At 39.9% G+C, this 20,772-nt stretch overlaps 1 protein-coding gene across 1 annotated transcript in view; it reads left to right on the forward strand.

The window, feature by feature from the left end:
• Window positions 1–15,078, forward strand: part of tmem178bb (transmembrane protein 178Bb) — a 151,874-nt gene extending 136,796 nt beyond the window's left edge. Inside the window, exons 4-5 of the mRNA XM_049473320.1 lie at window positions 641–778; window positions 7,963–15,078. Coding sequence (XP_049329277.1) covers window positions 641–778; window positions 7,963–8,213 — 389 coding nt within the window. The 3' untranslated portion in view covers window positions 8,214–15,078. The remainder of the gene's footprint in view (window positions 1–640; window positions 779–7,962) is intronic.
• Window positions 15,079–20,772: the final 5,694 nt, after the last annotated feature.

Consider the following 20,772-nt stretch of genomic DNA (forward strand, 5'->3'; position numbering starts at 1 on the left):
GCAGTAAACAAATGACAGACATGTGGATCCGGACTGGACTTAAATTACTGGAGGACCACAAAGCGAAAAAACAGTAGCTTGTAATTTTCTCAGAGACGTCTGAGAAAAACACATATATGGGCGTTTCAGATGAGAATAAAATCACAAAGGACCCCTCAAAAAATAGAAAATTACCCCAGGAACGAGAAATGAATCCTGTCCGGATAAATATATTTATGATACGTAAAATACATCTTTGCTTTTATCTTTATCTAGTGAAATTGTCTTTTCAGTAATACTGGAAGAAGTCTTTTAGAAAGCAAGCATTGTTGGAATATTGTTGCAACTGGTCTTTTGTCTCGCAATAAAATCCTGTTAATCCATTAATATACATCATATATGTAATGAATTTGTTGGCAGACAAGGACGTTGACAGTAAAGAGCCACTGAATCTCTCTGAATGAAAGTGTATTAAATGTATTAATAACTGGCCCACAAGCAAAAACAGCTCACAGCTTGTGAGGAGAACCTGGGGCTTCATTGATTTGTTCTTGGCTTTTTGTGCATCAGTCTGCTCCTGAGCTCTAATCATCAGTAAGTCTGACCGTCTGTTGTGTGTGTGTGTGTGTGTGTGTGTGTGTGTGTGTGTGTGTTCCTGCAGACCTGCGGAGGATGACTGCCGGCTTCATGGGCATGGCCGTGGCCATCATCCTGTTCGGCTGGATCATCGGCATGCTCGGCTGCTGCTGGGACCGTGGCCTCATGCAATACGTGGCAGGCCTGCTCTTCCTTATGGGCGGTGAGTTGGTGCAGACACACACACACACACACACACACAAACAAACACACACACACAAACAAACACACGTACACTCAAACTTAAGCCCTGAACTATGGAGTGTCCTATATTGTAATCTCCTATTTTGTAGTGGTGTCAAGAAATCTCAATAAAGGCACTATTATCTGTATTCTTACACTGTATCCTATGTACTGTTCATTTGTACTGACATTCCAAGTTGTGAGGTGCTATCTTGTGAGTGAGGTTAAACACTGACCAGTTCTTTTTGTTGCTAATGAACACACCGCTTGTTCACTCTTAAAGTAAAGAAGTGAGAATGCAAAAATTACGCCTTGTGCTGCTCAAAATGTCCAAAAGTCATATACTAATTTTCTTAATTAATCATGGCTGTGTTTTGGGCATAATGTGAAATAAACAATTACTGTGTCACTTGCCATTCCCTTTAAGAGCCAGGTGCACTCTGATTTTGGTGTATTGCTATTTAAAGGATGTAGCACCTCTGCACTTTTCAGCAGTGGAGACTGACCTGCTCGTTCATGCTGTAAAATCTGTGAGCAGCTATTTTTGTACGGAAACAGCAATGTTTTTTAATGTTATATTCTGTTGATGCAAAAGTTGCATTTTGTGCACTACTGCGCATCCTTGTGAGTGCATGTGTGTTGAGCACGTGCAGCACTGCATTGCCAAGGTAACAATGAATGTCTGACAGTTGACTGTTGTCAGGGTTTTAATCAGTCAGTGGCACACCTGTGTTTTCCGGTGCCAGGATAGCAATACACCAGAATTATTTCCAGCCCACCACACACATCAGTGTGTATATATTTACAAACATCTTTGCTATTTTAGTAGCACAGGCACAAAACGTAAAAATAGCCTGTTGGTGGGGTTTAAGGTAGCAATGAGCATCATGACGCACCTTGTGCAGGGTGTAAGATGGTCTACAGAGCCCTTACTGTATAATATTTTGTAAACAATGATATAAGCATTGTAACAGTATCTCCAGTGTAACTATGGTGGCCAGATAAGACAAAACACACATTGTCTCAGTGCATTTAAAAATTGCTGCACCATTTATAGTGACAACAATCTGAATATATTTAGAAAGAGAACATTTAGACACAGAATGGTGTAAAGTCTCACCTCGGTAAGGTTGTTAAAAGCATTCAGATATCCTGTCCCGTTCACATTCAAACTGTTTTTGAGTCATGTTTCGCCTGTCGCTCGCTCAAGCATTTTAATTACGCATCAGAGAGAGGTGACTGACGTAGGCGTGTGCCACAGCTAATTTCACAGAGCGGAGCACATCTCGCTCTTTTATGCAGCTCAGAGAGGCCACGCTAGTGTACCTTTCTCTTCTTCACCACTGTATTAAGTGCACTGCACTCAGCTACTCATCATAGCTGTTATGGCATGCAGTGCCAGGACCAGGGACCAATCTAAAGACAGAATTAATACGCTGTGGTTGAGGCGTCCTTGAGCTTGAAACGCTGCTGAAAACGCTTCCAACGTTTCTTTCATGCCTGAATAAAAAGAAACATACTGAAGGTTCATACAGGAGCACATAAGGTTAGAAATTCTGACACAATGAGAGTTTTTTATGAAGAATTATGGGACCTGGTTGTTGTTGTTCTTTAATCACATAGTTGTACTTGATCAGACAGCAAAGTTTATGGATGCAGAGCAAATAATAAATAGCACACGGGACAAGATAAATACTATTTTGGATGGTTTCGGGATGACAGGATTGTGTAGAATTTTGGAGGCTGGGCAATGTTCACTTTTAGGGCGGCTGACAGAAAGCTTTATTTAAAGCCCCACTAGGTAGGATTTCCTTGATTTTTGATCTTTTTAAAGAAGTAAAATTACAGCTTAAAATTCACTGCAGCGCTGCATTGAGGTGTAATAGGAGGAATAGCGGTGCTCTCTTGTCTGTGCCGGAGCTCCTCTGAGTTTAAACCAGGCCGCGACCAACGCTCGCGAGAACTGCGACCTGCTTTCCGACCTTTAGTTCTAACAGTTCTACAAGGACTACTGGTTCATTCTTTACAAACTTACATACAGACACTCTGGCAGAAGTTGGAAAGAGACCGAATATGTCTGTGAAAGCCAGAAAACGAGAAAGAGAAACTAATCCGCCTGAAACATTTATTACACTCTACAACTGTAGGGGGAGCCCGCGAGCACAAAATCTCCATCCTGCCTAGTGGAGCTTTAAGTTTATTGCTGGATGTCAATCAATCAATCAATCTTTATTTTCTTTCAGAAATACATTAAGGGTAATACATTAACATAAATTATTTAGTCAGGTTAAGCTAAAATAAGAAACTTCATAAACAAAACAATAAAAAAATAAATGCAAGAGAATTATAAAAAAAGCAAACAGTTCAGATTAGTTAGGAAGAACTAAAATAATTCAGAATAAAAGAATAAGTGGACATAATTAGTATAAAACACAATTAAAAGTAATAGAAGATTAAGAAAAATTAAGAAGCTAAAAATATATAATATATAATATAAAAAGATAAAGATTGTAAAGAAAGTAAACAGTAGAAATAAAATAAAACGTAAAATAAATAAAAAAATTACATGAATAAAAGGACAAAATAAAATAAATAAATAAAAAGGTTGAAGGGAAAAACAGAAATACAAATAAATAAAAGGGCAATAAAAATAAAAGGTAAAAGGCCAAAAGATGTGAATAAATAAATAAATAGATAAATGGCGATATAAATAAAATAAATGAAAGGTAAAAATGAAAAAAAAAAAACAGTAGCCTGGCAAAACAACAACGGAGGAGAGGAACAGCTGTGACGTTAAGAGTCGATGTACATAAACATATCATTGTGTGCAGGTGCGCTTTTTCAGGAATAGATTCATTATCATACAGCCAAATCCGATCTAAGCAAAAAAATAAATAAAAAAAAAAACAGAACTGGACCGTGACTTGTAATGTGAACACAGGCTAAACGATTTTATTCCCTAAAAGGAGAAGCGCCTTTAAATCTGTGTGTAAACCAAATATACAATGCTTTACATTGAGAGACTTTTATAGTCCTGTACCCAATAAACTCTGGAAAGCTTTTAATGTGGTGTTTAAATGTGATATAGCACTCCTACAGCTGCAGTAAAGCTCTAATAAAACATTCATCTCCCTAAAGTGGTCACATTATTACAGAATTACAAGGTTATATAAAGGCTCATCAGAGCCAACGCTCTGTCATCATTTCTATGAAAGCAATAGAAATGTACATTAAATATGACAGCTAGTCTCAAATAATTATATCAGTTACTTCTTCTGCTTCTTCATCACCTAGATGATGTGTATTGTGATAAGAAGGGATATCGTTTACAGTGTGTGAAAACAATGTGACAGTGATTGTGCTGCACTGAGAATCTATTTACACCTGGTCATTTAATGCATCCTGAGTATCAGGATTATACACTGCCTGGCCAAATAAGTAAATGATGTGGGGTTGATGCTGCAGTTGGTCTGCAGGTTTAGGTTCAGTAACAGTATGTGCTGAAAGAATGAGGTCAGCTGACTACCTGAATATACTGAATATAGACCAGGTTATTCCATCAATGGATTTTTTTTTTCTTCCCTAATGATCTTCCCAAGATGACAATGTCAGGATTCATGGGGCTGGAATTGTGAAAGAGTGATTTAGGGAGCATGAGATCATCATTTTCACACATGGATTGAGAGAGTTCACCACAGAGTCCAGATCTTAACCTCATTGAGAATCTTTGGGATGGTGCTTGATGGAGAAGAGCTGCTTTGTGCAGTGGTCAGACTCTACCATCATCAATGCTGCTGCAAGATCTTAGTGAAAAATTAATCCAGCAACACTGGATTGAAGTAAATCTTGTGACATTGCAGAAGCTTATTGAAACAAAGCCACAGTGAATGCGTGACACAATCAAAGCTAAAGGCTCTCCAACCAAATATGTGACCTTATGTGTATGATTTTTTTTTTTTGGTGGTGGTGGTGACTTATTTTTTGGCCAGGCTGTGTATCTGGATAAAGCCAATCCACATAAAAAGCAAGTGCAGAAACACCCAAGAGGCATTTGAAACAGATACGTTAAATCTGATCACCCAAACCACCTTAGTAGGTGGTATGGAATAGGTTTGGTAATACCACCAGACACCCCAGTTATCCCAAGTTGCAAAAATTAATTTTAGGGAGATACCCCCGGACCTGGACTATATATATATGTCACATTTAATATTAGATTTTTGAAATCATTTAGTCCCCCGTGGGCAATGCTAAAATCACTATTACAAACAGTACAGCAGGCAGGACTTTCATTGTTTTTTTTTGTTGTTGTTGTTTTTTTTTTACCAGACATGGATATACTTTAGAGTAGTCAGAGGTGAAATGAGTTTTGATGGGAGCCATGATGCTCCTTCTCACTGAACTCAGTCCAGCTGCTGCCTCAATACACTTGCCTCAAGTCTGTAATACAGTACAAAATTATCATGATATTGCAATTCTGTGTAACTTAATATATCACAAAAAAAAAATTCAACAAAATTCTCTATGACACTTTACTGCATCTGAAGTAACTCAGTTACTGAAGACAATAAAATACTCATAAATTAGCAAATACCAGGAATTATGGCTTCAGTTTTATTGGTGTCGGTTTTTACAGAATTTGACAACCAATATTCTTCACTGCAGATTTATCCTATTCATTTGATTAGCAACACCACACAAAGTAAGCAATAACTTTAGTAGTATAAGTTATACTATGTCCTAGTTGTTTCACACGACTGTACATGGCAGGTGTTGCTAATAAAATGGCCAATAAGTGAGGCTACAATATAGTAGTATCTAGTATCTAGCCTAATATATACTTCTGTGTTGAACCACTGAGTTGTGCTACCCATCGATATGTGCTACTTAGCGGCTCTGTACAAAACTTATTTTTACTGGGTTTTTTTTAGGTGGGTAACCGAGGTCCAGTTGGATCCAGTTGAATTTTTACTTTTTAATCATACAGACACTTCTACTGCATACAGCATGTTATAATAGTTTGAATTTTTGCAGTTAAACATACACTAGGGTAGCACAGTTTGACAGGGTAGCATAACTCGACACAACACCGGTCCAATGCGGGCCAGCTGGGGCAGTCATGGTGTGTGCGGTGGACCCACGGTTCCCCTGCCTCCGCACTTCGCAATGTACGTACATATATATATATATATATATATATATATATATATTTATTGTTTTTAAAGGGGTGTTATTTCTTTGTTATGATTTTATCAATTTCATCATTTTATCATTATATTATATAAAATGCCACCAATATCGTTTATCGCAATAATTTCTGTTACAACATATCGTTTGCAAAACGTGACAGGCCTACGCAGAAGTATAAATTAGGCTCAAGTCATTATATAATCACTATTCACAGTGAAATCTGCATGCGAGTCAGTAAAGAGGAGGGGAGCATGCTGCTCTGATTTCAATATTACATTAGATGGCGAGTCTGAGTTAATGTGAAGAACAGAGGGAGCACGCCCCTCTCGCTTCGTTTCCCGCATGCTCCACGCAGCTCCGGCACGGCGAAGAGCAAAAAGCGGAGACGCAATTAAGATGCACAGGATTAATGCAGTTCCCTGCTCCTGAATAATGAGAAGGCAATTAAAAAGCCAATTAAGATGCTAAGTCATAAAAGCAGAAGGAGTGCCAAGGGTCAGATTACGGGGGCTGGGGGAGGGGTGCTGAATCCCAGCTGAACGCTCGCTCAGTCGCACCAAACACAGAAAACGAGTCCACAATTAGAGCCAGAGTCCTACCCTTATACGGTAACGTGTGATGACGGTGTTATCTGTGACGCTGGTACATGAGCAGCAAAGGTGGTGGATATTTTTTGTTTCAGATATGAATTAAATGTGCGTTCATAAGAATCCAGTACTCAGAGTCATCTCAGTGCTTATCATTCATCTCTGTAGACTAGATTTCTTATCAAACTTAATAAAAACTAAATGTATCCAGAGTCCAGCTTCATAAAGAGAGATAAGAGCAAAGCAATACTCTACTATATTATTATTGATATTGATATTATTATTTTTATCCAGATATTTTGCTGCATATATTGTTTTTTGCAGCAGCCAAAACACTAGAAACACCCAACCAACCATATGGGTCACCCGAGGAACCACCTAGGAAACCATAGCAACCACACCTAGCAATGTATTAGCATCTTTACAGCCACTTAAAAACACCTTAAAAATGACCTAGGAGCAACTTAACACCATAGCAACCACTTGCTGTACCGACTCTCTAGCAACTACCAAGCACCCACGTACAAACCAGAGCATCCTCCTACCAACACAATAGGAAACATCTATGTGGAACACCACAGGAACCATTCAGCACAAGCATAGCAACCATCTGTAGAACATTGTGGAACGAACTTGAAGTACCCTAGCAACCACATAGCAACAGTTACTGAACTTTAGTTTCTATGGGAAATGCACTTTTCTAGTTACAGTATTTCCTCGCTGTCCAATGAAAGACATGTATCTCCAAAACAGCAACTTTACAGGAGAGAGTAAAAAACTTCTGAACTTTAAATTGAAGTCAATATAAAAAGAGTTTATTTCAGATAATTTTGGAACATTTTGACACAGTGTAAAGGACAGTTTGTGTGTTTAAATTATGTAGTAAACTAAATCGACACAAACGGAGATACTTGTTTTTCATAGGACATTATTTATCATTTAATAACTACTTTAATAACTATTTCACAGCCTTAATTACTGAATAAAACATCTGCAAATACCTCCTGGACTTAATCATTGCTGTTGGGAAAAAAGCTTGAGTCTTTTTTTTTTCCTTCTCCTGTATTGTTGGATGCCAGTCTACCATAATGTTATTTATATAATTGTCCTTTAAAAAACTAGCAGCTCTATTTTGCCTATTTTTTACATTTAGATTCAATAGAACAGAAGTTAAATCTTCTCTTTAAATTGTGTCTAACTGTCATGATGAAATGCTTCTAAATGACTTTGAAAAAAAAATCTCTTTACACTCACCTCCACTGAAAGAAATGTTTTTGGAGATATCAGACTTGATGCATGCAACAGCAATGATGAATAGTTTTTGTTGATGATAGTAACTAAAACACACTGACCTGTCTCTCTTTTTATCTTTCCAATGTCTTCTCAGGAACATTCTGCATCATTTCTCTGTGCACCTGCGTGGCGGGGATCAATTTCGAGCTGTCTCGTTACCCCCGCTACCTGTACGGGCTCCCGGACGACATCAGCCATGGTTACGGCTGGTCCATGTTCTGCGCCTGGGGCGGACTGGGCCTGTCGCTCATCGCCGGCTTCTTCTGCACGCTGGCGCCCTCCGTCCAGCCGCTGCCTCGATCCACGTGCCCCAAGTCTCGGCAAGAGAACGGCACGGTGTGTTAAGCCGGGGCCAGCCGGGGCCCCGCGTCTACCACAAAATCCACCATGTGGACGTATAACACAGTACACGTCGTACAAGGAACATACACATAGTAAGACTACACAACTGATGACCCCAAATCATGCGTTCATTCCGAGTCATTTCTAACCTCACCGACCACAAGGCCACAGACGCCATCTTTGTGTGAATTTGCAAATGAGTGTCTTGATCGTTCAAAGAAAAATAGATGAAAATTAAACATTAAAAAAACGCACCACCGTAAGCCGGTGCGTTGGTGGACTTTTAGGGGGATGCCAGAGTGGAGATATTGAAGCAGGAAAAAAAATCCACTTTGAAGATTAAAGCCTTTGCCTGCGAGAACTTTGAAGAGGGACAGCATGAAATGGCAGCAGAGACTTTCAGTACATCAGTGTGTGAAAATACAGCAGCAGGGGGCTCAACAGATGCGCAAGAGATGTTCCTAGATGTTTTGTCCTCGTCTCCATGTTGCTAAATTGGTGCTCTGAGACTGGAAAACGCCACCTCCCAGCACTTCTGTGGATCTCTTCTGTCTTTTTCTTGTCAATTTGAGAGAAACACCAGGTATGACCACTGAATGGAGGAGGAAGTGCCAATTATGTCAGGAGTTGGTGATGAACAGAATGCAGGCAACAGAAGACACCTTCAGAAGCAGTGGATCTATGAATGCAGGGACACGTAGAAATGACTTACTGTCTAAAGGTCAACGTTGGACACTGGAGAGACTACCACAAGGCCTTTAGGTTGCAGGCAAGAGATCAGTACTGTGTGCACAAGATTCTGAGACAAGATAGACATTTTTCTGATGGAAGAACATTTCGAGGAACGGAGTGCGTGTCTGCTGGTGCCAGTATCTCTTAAACGCTGTATAGCAAATTGTAAATAATATTCCAGATTAAAAAAAAACAAACAACAGAACTATACAGATCAGAACCATGAGAACAGATTTTGCAGCATTTTATTTTCCCGGCAGGGAACTTCCATTCTTCCATCTTCAAATGGGATCAAACATTTTTAACATGGTGGTCTAACTTTTGTTTGTCTCCTTTTTATTTTCTAAAAATTGACACGTATCATGAATGTGTGTATGTGTGAGTGTGTGTGTGTGTATCTGTCCTTCATATTGCTCTCATACTGTAGATAAATGTGTGGGAGGATGGGATTTTCTGGCCTCTATAGTAATAGTAGAAGAAGAGGAAGAAGAAGAAGAAGAAGAGGAGAGGAAAAACAATACTGTCACATGAAATAACACAAACTCCAAACCTGCCTTGAGGGGGAACAATAGGTAGGTTCTTTGAAGAACAGAAAAGGACCGAAAAGGAAAGATGCCATATCCTGTTTAAAAGAACTAAAGCGCTGAGTCCCTGCGAGTCACTCCTCTAGACAGCGCTTGCAGAGATGGAAAGAAGCCCCGGCGTCACGGCGCCGCTGCCTTAAGCTCGTCTGTGAGGTGGCACTTATTCCATTTGATAGGAACACACGCTGACTCTCTGCTGAGAGCGTTTGCAATAGATTTTCTCATTTGAAGCTCGCTTCCTGCGCAGTAATTGTGAAGCCCCATTCTAACACGATCCCTGACAAGACAGTGGCACTGGCTAGAGGTGCACAATTTATCAGCGGCTGATATATTGTTCAATAAATTGAGGAGAAATGAAATTAACTTTGGCCTCTTTTCCACTGCAGGGACACTGCGATACAGGCCGCACTGTACCGTTTGAGCTGGTTTAGACCTGTTATGGTTACATTTCTTTTGCTAATTTGATACAAATTAATATCTTCTTCACAGTGTTAGCATGCAAGTTAGCATAAAGGGAAAAAAGGAGCATGCTAACTAACAGAACCTGGTGTTACCAGGCTGGCTAATGCCTTGTCAAGCTGTAGCATTAGCATGCCGGCTAATGGCCTCTTCCGGCATCACTACTACAGCATTAGCACAGCCTAGCTCATCTATTGGAAACACTTATTGAAGTAAAGAGCATACATACTGATCCCAATCTCCCTATTGTTTAAAATACCATTGACGATCCATTGACACTTTCTGTACTGGAACTTAATGGAACTAAGAAAGCCACCAGACCCTGTGGCACAAGGTGATGCAGATGTGCAGCCAATAATCCCTCTCACAAAACAGTTTGAGTACGGTTAGCAAACCATGTCTCTATTCTCAAATCTGTTCTTCCCTGCAGTGGAAAAGTTTTAGCCTACAATTAGAATTGAATATGTAGCACTCTAATTGTGTAAGTGTTGGTACTTTCCATTCTTTTGAACTCATTTGGCATTTTAGACAGTATCGTGGGTAACACCACCAGACAAGACAGAAAATATAAGATTTCTGTACTAATAAGAGTCTTTTGACAAGACTCCCAACATTATGTTTTCCTACAATTGTAAACGCTCCAAAAAAAATTAATATCATGTGCTAAATATGTTCAACTGTTTACAACTAACTTTACATCACAGCTATGTATAACCTACTCAATAGTAACTGAGTATTGGCGCCATCATCCAACCCAAACTATGACCGCTTCACTTTCTAATATTTGCACTTGCAACAGTGGCAGCCAAGAAATGGTGGCACCTTTGCGGAAAGCGACCTCGAAACGGAAGATAAGAGCACCCATTAAATAAAGCACAAGCTTAATGCAATCTCTGAGCCCTTAACGCTATTGGGCCTTTTTGATCCCAGATCATGCCTCGCTGCTTACACTGATCTGATTACATTATTTCTCCCTTGATCACCGCAGCATTCCTTTCATAACCGGATGCCTCTCATTAACGTCCACGCTGCTTCACTGCATTCTGTTGAGAGAGCATTTGAGGAATCCAGAGATATACAGTATGGAGTAGCATTATTCCATGAAAGATACAGATCTTCTACTAGAAAATAATAGCTTTTCAATCATCCGTATTATCATATTTTTTGCTAGGTGTTAATATACACAGCTTTCTCTGCTAAAAACTGTTTATTTGGGTGAGTAAAGTGCTTCCCTCCAGCAATAAGGCTTCGTGCAGCTTTAGCATTAGCATTAGCTGCTAACCGCAGCACTAGCCCATAGTAAATGCCACCCAATAGCGCTAAACTGAGGAACCCTGAGTGTTTCGGTATCTCAGGGTGCTATCAGCTAGCGGTTCGTCCCACGTAGTTTTTTTTAACACAGTAAATATGTACACTACAGTCCAATATACTCTTCTCTGAACAGTGATTAAAGTTAGCGCTGTGGTTAGCAGCTCATGCTAATACTGCTGCACCCAGCCTTAGTGCTGAAGAAACTTAACTAAAATCTCCTCCTTTTTAAAGCTGTACTTCAGCAGAGTGGCTTTACTGCTTCTTAATACCTGACTGGTAGAATCCAGTAGAAAAAGGCGCACCGGATTATAGGGCGCACTGTCGATTTTTGGAAAAAATTAAAGGATTTTAAGTGTGTCTTATAGTGCAAAAAAATATGGTATATGGCTATTTGACAATGACACATTATGAGCATTTCCAATTTCAAAGACTTTTTGTTTCGGAATCTGATTTTCAGAGAAACACCCAGACAGTCCAGATCTTTTCTCAAGCCCTACACCCTAGACTATAACACACAAAACAAAACTAAAACAAAATACAAGCTCTGAGTGGTGCAAGTAAACTAAATTCTGGCACTAAAATCCTGGAATTACTTTTTAGTTTTTGTTCCTGGATTACCCATCTCTAGGCTTTCTCTGTTCTGTCACTCTTCCAGTGCTTGTTACCTACACTTCCTGACTTAATCCTAAACTTTTTTATTTTATTTTGCTTTTCCATCAGGGAAATTTGGTACCTGGTATAACTGGAACCGGTGGTTCCAAGTGAGCCGAGTAGGGACTAAAACGTAAATTGTAAAAAAAAAATGTCTAGAGCATTGACTGGTCCGAAACTCCATTGTTACTGTGACATTGCTCTGAAGATGATTTAGTGATGACTTGTTTTGTGACATCACCAGCTACATTTCAGAGGGAGCTGTAATAGTGAAAAACAAACCAGGTCCCATTTACCAAAAAGAGAGTCATGTCAAGTAGAGTCGAGGACGCTTAAATTCACGAGAGTAGGTACCACGCATTGGGAATGCACCAAGTTTTGTTATGTTTTTGGCAATTCAGAAAAATTATGTGGCACTAGCCTTTAACTTTCAGTGCTAAAGAGAGGAGAATCCTAGCTAATAAAATTGGTAATATAAATATTATTGGTAATATTAAATATATAATAAAATGTAATATAAACCTTGCACAGTATCATACATTTTAATGAAATCAGATTTATTGAACATTTTACTGAACTAAATTTGAATATTTTAATTCTAATAAATTTAAAATCACTGATGCTCAAATATGAGAGAAATAGCATTGCTAGTAAGTATTGCCCAGCTCTACCGGGTTCAGTACTGACGTGGGAGTTGATTTTGGGATAAACTCCAAGCCTCTAGTTCCAGCCTCTAACCATTTGCACTCTGTGGCCTAGATATTTATGGAAGGCCGGGTCGCTTCTTGGGACGCTAGCTGATAAGGCAATTGGCCATGAAATTACATTAACTTGAGCTGCAGGTTTTTTCCTATTTTTTTTTTAAGTCACACTTACCAGAAGCAGGCACTCACTAAAATCTGCCTTATCTGACAGAAAAAAAACTCCACAGCCCAGCCCACACGGAGCGTCCCCGACTACTATAGTCTTACAACACAAAACATCTGGGTCATGAGCAAAGTAAATAAAGAAACAATCCGCTCTCAGAGGCATCTTGCATTAAGCCCATCTGGCCTTATATAAGATAGTGTTCCTTGACACACTTAAGAAGAAAAATATTTATTTCCGTCCGCACGGATTACGCAACCAGGCAGCGATGTAAACGGGGTCAGCGGCTGCCTGAGTACAGTGCGCTGCTTCCTCGCTTACAGGTAAAATAAGCAGGACAGAGATCCTGCAGGCCTGTACCAACCCATCTGCCCAACCTAATCAGTGCTGAGGTGTTGGACTAATGTTTTACCAGCACACAACACACTCATTTCTCAGCACATCTCAGCTATCAGGGTGCATACACTTTTTAACCAATACAGTTCCATTACTTTTTCAGGACTTTTCCATGTCTACAAGGTGATCTTTAGAACATCAAAGCAGACCTGGACAAAAAAAAAAGAAAAAACAACTAAAACTATAATGACAAACATTTTTTGAGCAATGCTGACATTGTGTAGGGCTAAATAACTGAACCAACTCTGTGCTGACGTATTAGCGTATTAGCTCAAAACAGCTTTTCTCAGTCAATAAATGGAAACACACATTGTAGCACATTGTGCAAATTTTCTTGACTTCACCAAAACTGTCTGGGTATTTTTTTTTTAGTTTTCCAAAATGTATCCAGGCCTGGAAATGGCTATTTTCAAATTACATGACTTGACCAGCACTAAGGCTGAGTGCAGCAGCATTAGCCGCTAACCACAGCACTAGCCCATAGTAAACGCCATCCAATAGCGCTTAACTGAGGAACCCTGAGTGTTTCGGTATCTCAGGGCGCTATCAGCTAGCGGTTCGTCCCACGTAGTTTGTTTTAACACAGTAAACATGCAGACTACAGTCTGATACACTTGCCTCGAAAGATCGTCGAAAGAGCTAGCACTGCAGCTAATGCTAATACTGCTGCACCCAGTCTTAGTGCTGGAGAAACTTGACTGAAAACTTATCCTTATAACGCTGTACTTTAGCACAGTGGCTTTACTGCTCCCTAATACCTGACTGGTAGAATTCGGTAGGAAAAGGCGCGCTGGATTATAAGGCATACTGTCGATTTTTGGGAAAATTAAAGGATTTTAGGTGCGCCTTAAAATATTTGGTCAATTGCTAAAGATGATTTATGATCATTTCAAACTTTCAAAACTTAGATATGTAGAAATGGACAAAGGAAAAGAAAACACTAACAATCAAAATACACATATAATTAAAGCCAATAGAAAACTGAATAGAGGAATTAGGCTTTTCATACAGGAGCATTTCATAAATGGAGCATTTTATAAATGAACATACAAACCCTGAGCTATTTATCATCAATCACATCTTTACAGCTGGTTTGTATGAGGCTTAGACAAACAGGTACACTTTGGCACAGACTGGCACAGGCACTGGCATCCAATGCCAAAGGGCACTTTTGAATTTGATGTTGGCTGGACTCGAACAACATCAGTTCCAGACGGATTTGCTGGACAGGGATTAAAATTGCAATTCCGAAGCTTAACATAGATCAGGGCAAGATTGTGGACAGAGCGGTTCTGGCAATCTTTTATCTTATATGGCATCAGCAACCCGAGGCTGACTGTAATCAATACAACTCACTGATTCACACATTTACTACAGTACCACACTCAAACAACTACATTACAGGCTTTATAGATACACAAACCACACATTTAGTACTTCAGATTACATATGACAGCTGTCTTCATCAAGACTGGCGAAGTAAACAACTTAATAACAAAGTTGCCATCTCTCCATCAGATCTGAGTCAGTGTTTACATCGAAGCAGCCAAACATTAGCATTGTGTCTTTTTTTTGTTTGGTTGTTTGTTTACTGGGAGTATACTTGAGTATAAAGGTCTGAATGAATGGGACTTTTTCTTCTTCATATGTTGTATAATAGTAGCAGAATCACAGAAACTGCAACTTTCATTTTTATGGGACAATTCAATTTGAAATGAAGGATTTATCGAATCTTTTCCATCAGTAACGTGTCTGTTGCGTGAATAAAAATAAAAAATGTACAAAACGTTGACAAAAAAAAAAAGAAATCTTGGAAATGTTCAAACTGTGGAATGTAAAACCATAATAAAATCTCATTGGTGTGTTTATTATTTGTATGGCATGCTGTATTACACACAGAGAAGTGCACAAACCACACTAATGTCGTCATCATGCTCACATGTCCAGACTAGGAGCAGAGATCCAGTCAGGAGAAGCTACCTTCTTAATCAGCTGCGTTGCCCACTCGCAGAAACAGGAAACAAGAAAGAGTGGTGCTTTATTTTTCCTCTCTCTATTTCCAAAGCTTTAAATGCTGCTCATCTAATAGGAACCAGGATCTCTTTACTGGTCCACCAGTTTGTTACGAGTCTCATTTTCTCTGAATCTTTTCACAAATCAATGAAAATTCATGTTTTTTTCCTTTGACTTTCCACTTTTTTATGCAAGTGGGTTACTGTAAATTATCTTACATCTAATCTCCTGAGAAGCATCTCATTAAAAAAGAAAAACTTGTATTTAATGGGCTTTTTGATGAGAGATTGAACTAACGAACGGGGGCCACAGACATTTGCAGTACTGTACTTTTGTTTAATGTTTAAAAGTACCTATTATACACTTTTCCTTTTATTTAAGTCTCATTGCTAGGTCAAGCTAAGCTAAGTAAACAAAACTGTAATTCTTTTAAAGTCAAACGAGTGCTCGATGTTAATCTACACAGATGTCTCTCCTGAAACCTGTTTATTTTGGTGACTAAAGCGCTTCCGTTTATTTACAGTAAGCTTAGATTTCCAGATTTCCACTAAGGCTGGGTGCAGCAGCATTTGGATTAGCAGCTAACAGTAAATGCCACCCGACAGCACTAGGAAACTGAGGAACCCTGAGTGTTTTGGTAAACCAGGGCGATATTAGATAGTGGTTAATCCCACTTAGATTTTTTAAACACAGTAAACATACAGGCTACAGTTTAACATACTCGCCATTGAATGGCAAAAAAGCTAGCACTTAGCATGGTTAGCGGCTAATGACGATGCTGCTCCAGCAGTAATAGCCGAGGATAGCAGCAGGATAGGCCAATAATACTCACCACTGAACGGCCAAAAATCTAATACTTAGTGTGGGTAGCGGCTAATGCTAATTCTGCTCCAGCAGTATTAGCCCAGGTTAGCAGCAGGCTACAGGCCAATTATACTCAGCTTTGACTGTTGAAAGAGCTAGCGGTTAGCATGGTTAGTAGCTAATGCTTATGCTGCTCCAGCAGTGCAAGCCAGGGTTAGCAGCAGGCTACAGTCCAAGAGTTTGCACTTAGCGCAGTTAGCAGCTAATGCTAAAATTGCTGGAGAACTAAACTAAAACTCCTGTATGATGCTGTACTTCAGTGGAGTGGCTTTCTGACTGGTAGACTTCATACATAAGGTGCATAAGGACCTTAAAAAAATGTGTTAAACTAGACACACAACAAAAGACACTTCTGAAGAACATGATCAAACCCCACCCTGTAATCAGAAATAATAATAATGAGTAATGATGAATAATGGTGATAAATGCTCACATCAAACTGTAAATCACATCTTCCTGAAGAGGAACAGGCTGGAGATGATGTCGTGAGCTGGGTCTCGCCGGCTGCTGGTACACTGCAGCAGAACAAAAGGACTAATAGACTCATTTAAAGAGATGAAAAGCTGATGTTTGAGGCTTAATGAATTCTTCATGAAAGCGTTTAGATGGGGTGCACCGCTATGAATACCCAGTGCTGATTAAGACAGGACAGCTCTTGATTTGTGCACCAGAAGGCCAAGAAGCTGGAGGCCATCTCCCGACCCTGAGCGCTCGCCTTGCATTTGATTACCTATTTATTTCACTCTCAGACACCACTTTGGCTCTGAAATACGCCATCAGGCCAACACTACTCACGGCCCACCAGCGCGAGAACGAGCGCAGAATCCTCTAACACCTCACTCGTTCATTAGTGCAGCGTGAACCATCACCACTTATTTCACTAGGAGAACTTTTTAAAGAGCATTCGGGTCACGCTGTGAAGTTGTCAAAAAAAAAATACATCTTCTTTAATGGCCTTAATGGCCCAGTGAACTTCTCAAAGTCAGTATCTTTCCTGCTGTGACGACACATGTCCACTCTCGGGTTTGGGTTTGACAAGCAATTCCTCACATCATTCACCAAGGTGAAGAAGATGTAATGAGCAGAGGACCTGCAGGAGCATGGAGGTGGGGGGGGGGGTCCCAGAGCATCTGCTATTACACTGTGTTAAACAACAACAAAACTGAAAAACTTACTTAGACCAAATGTACCAAATGAAGAAAATATACTTTTACTAAAAAAAAATTTTAGTTTGGTTGTATGGTGCTACGTAAAAAAAAAAAAAAAAAGGTAGGTGATGCCCCATCCCGTTAACACTCAACAAAAAAATTCAGTTCACAATGTGAAACTCATATGTTATATAGATGTATTAGATAGTATTACTTAATTAGTGATCTATTTTAAGCATTTATTTATTTTATTGTTGATGATTATGGCTTACAGCCAATGAAAACCCAAAAATCAGTGTCTAAGAAAATTAGAATATTATATAAAATCAATTGGTACATTTGGCAGTACGGGCAGTGTGTTTTCCAGTCCTGCAGGAAAATGAAATCCGCATCTCCGTAAAAAAAAAAAACATGAAGTGCTGGTAGATTTTGTGGGAAAACAAAACTGCACTGACTTTAGACTTAATATAAAACATAGTGGATCAACACCAGCAGATGACATGATTCTCCAAACCATCACTGATTGTGTAAATTTCAGACTAGACCTCGAGCAGTTTGGACTGTGTGTCTCTGCACTCTTCCTCCAGACTCTGCTCCCTTAATTTCCGAATAAAATGTAAAATTTACTGATGATCAGTGATGGTTTGGAGAGACATGTCATCTGCTGGTGTTGATCCACTGTGTTTTATTATTAAGTCTAAAGTCAGTGTAGTTTTGTTTTCCCACAAAATCTTACGGCACTTCATGCTTCCCTCTGCTGATAACTTTTATGAAGATGCGGATTTCATTTTCCAGCAGGACTTGAAGTCTTCACTTTTTTTTGGCAGGAATGCCCTCTCTTGCCCATCTATCCATCGCTCATCCTTCCAGGGTTGTTCCCGCTGTCAGCACTAACCTAGCAAGAACTGCCACTTGCACTTAAAAAATTATATTATACCCCAGTTAGTTCCAACCCTGCAATGTGATTGGCTGAGAGGCGTTTCATGAGTGACATTATCAGCCGGTAATGCACTGTAACCAAAGATCTTCCTGTGTTACTCCACCACATACAGGGAACCTAGCAACGATGCAGCGCTTACAAACCAAACAGCGCAGCTACAAGCAGAGCAGCAATTAAAAAGCAATTTTAAGTTGTCAGATCATATTCTCTCATCTTCTTTGACTCAAATTCTTTTAATAAACAGTGTTAATGAACTGTGGTATAATCACAGTAACACACTCAAGGTTTGTACACGTTATAGCACTCCCTCTTGTGCATCATTGCTTAAATAATACAGAAAATTTACAGGAAAATTTTAATACTGGAGGATGACGGGAAAGAGGGGTAAAATACGGTAGTTTCCCGGCCAAAATGCGACATTTCAGAAATATGGTTTTTGTTTTAATATAATGTAATAATGACATTACAAGTGTCTATGACAGGTCATTCAAAATGTACTCTTCTCGGGTGAAGAGAAAAATGTTCCTAAAATCTTCCGAAAAATAATCCTGGTGTGGTTCTTGAACATTCTATCCATCTATGAGGACGGCGGTTGTCAAGCCAGTCCTCAGGGACCTTCAAATGGTCTACATTTTCCCTCCAACTCAACACACAACACTCACAACACAGAGATATGAACATGTGAACCATCTGAAGTCCCTGAAGACCATCCAGAGGACCAGCTTTAGAGAATCTGGTGTTTGTTTTTCAGCAGCAGGGCAGTCTTCTCCACAATCATATCCACCAAAGGCCCATGGGGCTGTAGGGTTTCCTGCTAGACAAGTATGTTTTGTATGTATGTATGTATTTTTTAAGAGCTTACATTTCAACCGAGAGCTAGCCAGCACTCTGCTCAACCGTCTTCTTACTAGCCCACACTGGGAGCAGCTGAATGATGCCGGGTTTGGTGGGTGAAGAGTTGGATGAGTGGTACACCAACAATGATGACTATATTTGCTCCCTATCCAGAGTCGTACATCTAAAAAAAAAAAAAAAAAATCTCTTTTGCAAAGTTGGTGAAAATATTCTTGCAACGTTTCTTTCTCAGCTTTGATTGCACTTCTACCAACAGCCGCTTCCACTCACAGCCTATGGCTAATTTTAGCGCTGTCTAGCTCGTGTCTCTTGCCTCGAAAATATTTCATTTGGATCACAGTAGCTTGTCGATGATGCATCATATATCAGTCACACTGCCTAAGGAGTACCTTAACCTTCATAAAAGCTCTGTATGCCTCAAATCTGTACTCAAACAGCGCGTTCCCACCAACTAGGAGCTGGGATACATGCAAATGTCCTCCAAAAATGTAGATGTACGCTTAAGTTTGGTGCTCCAGCAGTACTTTCGGTAATTTCCGCAAGATGAGAGAGCAACGACTGTGATCTGCTGAACACCGAGCGCACAGCGGAAAGCTCCGAGCGAACACCTAATGCACTCTTGACATTATCTGGCAGCTGCTGCCTCCTCGCTCACATTGAGCTAATTGGCCGACATCAAAAGCATTCAAAGCCCTCTAGTTCGGAGGTTGATACCGACGCCCACTGGAGCAGGCAATGAGAACCTCTGTTCCATTTTCCGCCCGCGCCCTTCATCGGCTCTGACAAGGGCTGGAACTAGAAGGTTTCAGACTGACAACATGGACACTACGCTGACTGATAGCGGATGGATATTTAATCTGGAATCATTCTTTTAGAATTATCTTAAATGATTCTAGTGAATCCTTTAAAATCAAAGCATAGGACAAAGACAAATGGCAAAGATATGCTCAATTTTTCCGGGTGGGTAGATGGTGCTCTCTCTCCCCACATCTCTCCAAAAGATGATGTCCGCAGCATAAGGCATCTGTGAGCTATTGTATCAGCAGCAGCTCGAAAAGAAGCAGTGGCTGGCATCATGTGTCGAAGGAGGCATGTGCTAGTCTTCACCCTCCTGGTGTGTTGGGGCATTACTATTAATTGTAAGAGTCCTAATGAGTGGGTTGGATAATTGGCTGAGCAAAATTGGGAGAAAATGGGGAAAGATTTTAAATTTGGACTCTGGTTTGTTTGTACCTTTAGCGCGGTTTGATTGAGCAGGTGTGAAAACAGTAATCGCACTGGGGTGCAAATCAAAACAAAATCAGAACGAGACCTGCTAGAGGAAATAATCTCTGTCTGGTCCGAAACGAACTCTGGTTGGAGTGGTACGACTGTGGGAAGAACGTAATCCGGTCTCGATTCAAACCAGCTATCAAAAATACTTCTTTTATTTGCGCTAAACTGCTGATAAGCAGTTTGAGTTGAATCTGATATATTAGCCAGATAATGCTAATTACCACAGCTACGAACAAACGCTGTTTCTGCTGCTGCTCCATGCTGTTTACATGCACGGTCTGTGCTGAGTTCACTACACTCAGCCATGTGACTCGTGTGACGCGACGTTTTTTTAAGTATACATCTACGTTTGAAAGCACTGCATTTCAGCGTTGTGTGTTATATTGGCTTTAACTGCACATATATACGCACTGGAACACACTCTTCTCACTATATTTACTGTCTTGCTTCTGCACCAGACTGCTCCG

The sequence above is a fragment of the Astyanax mexicanus genome, chromosome 2 (assembly GCF_023375975.1).
Source record: "Astyanax mexicanus isolate ESR-SI-001 chromosome 2, AstMex3_surface, whole genome shotgun sequence".
NCBI lineage: Eukaryota > Metazoa > Chordata > Actinopteri > Characiformes > Acestrorhamphidae > Astyanax > Astyanax mexicanus.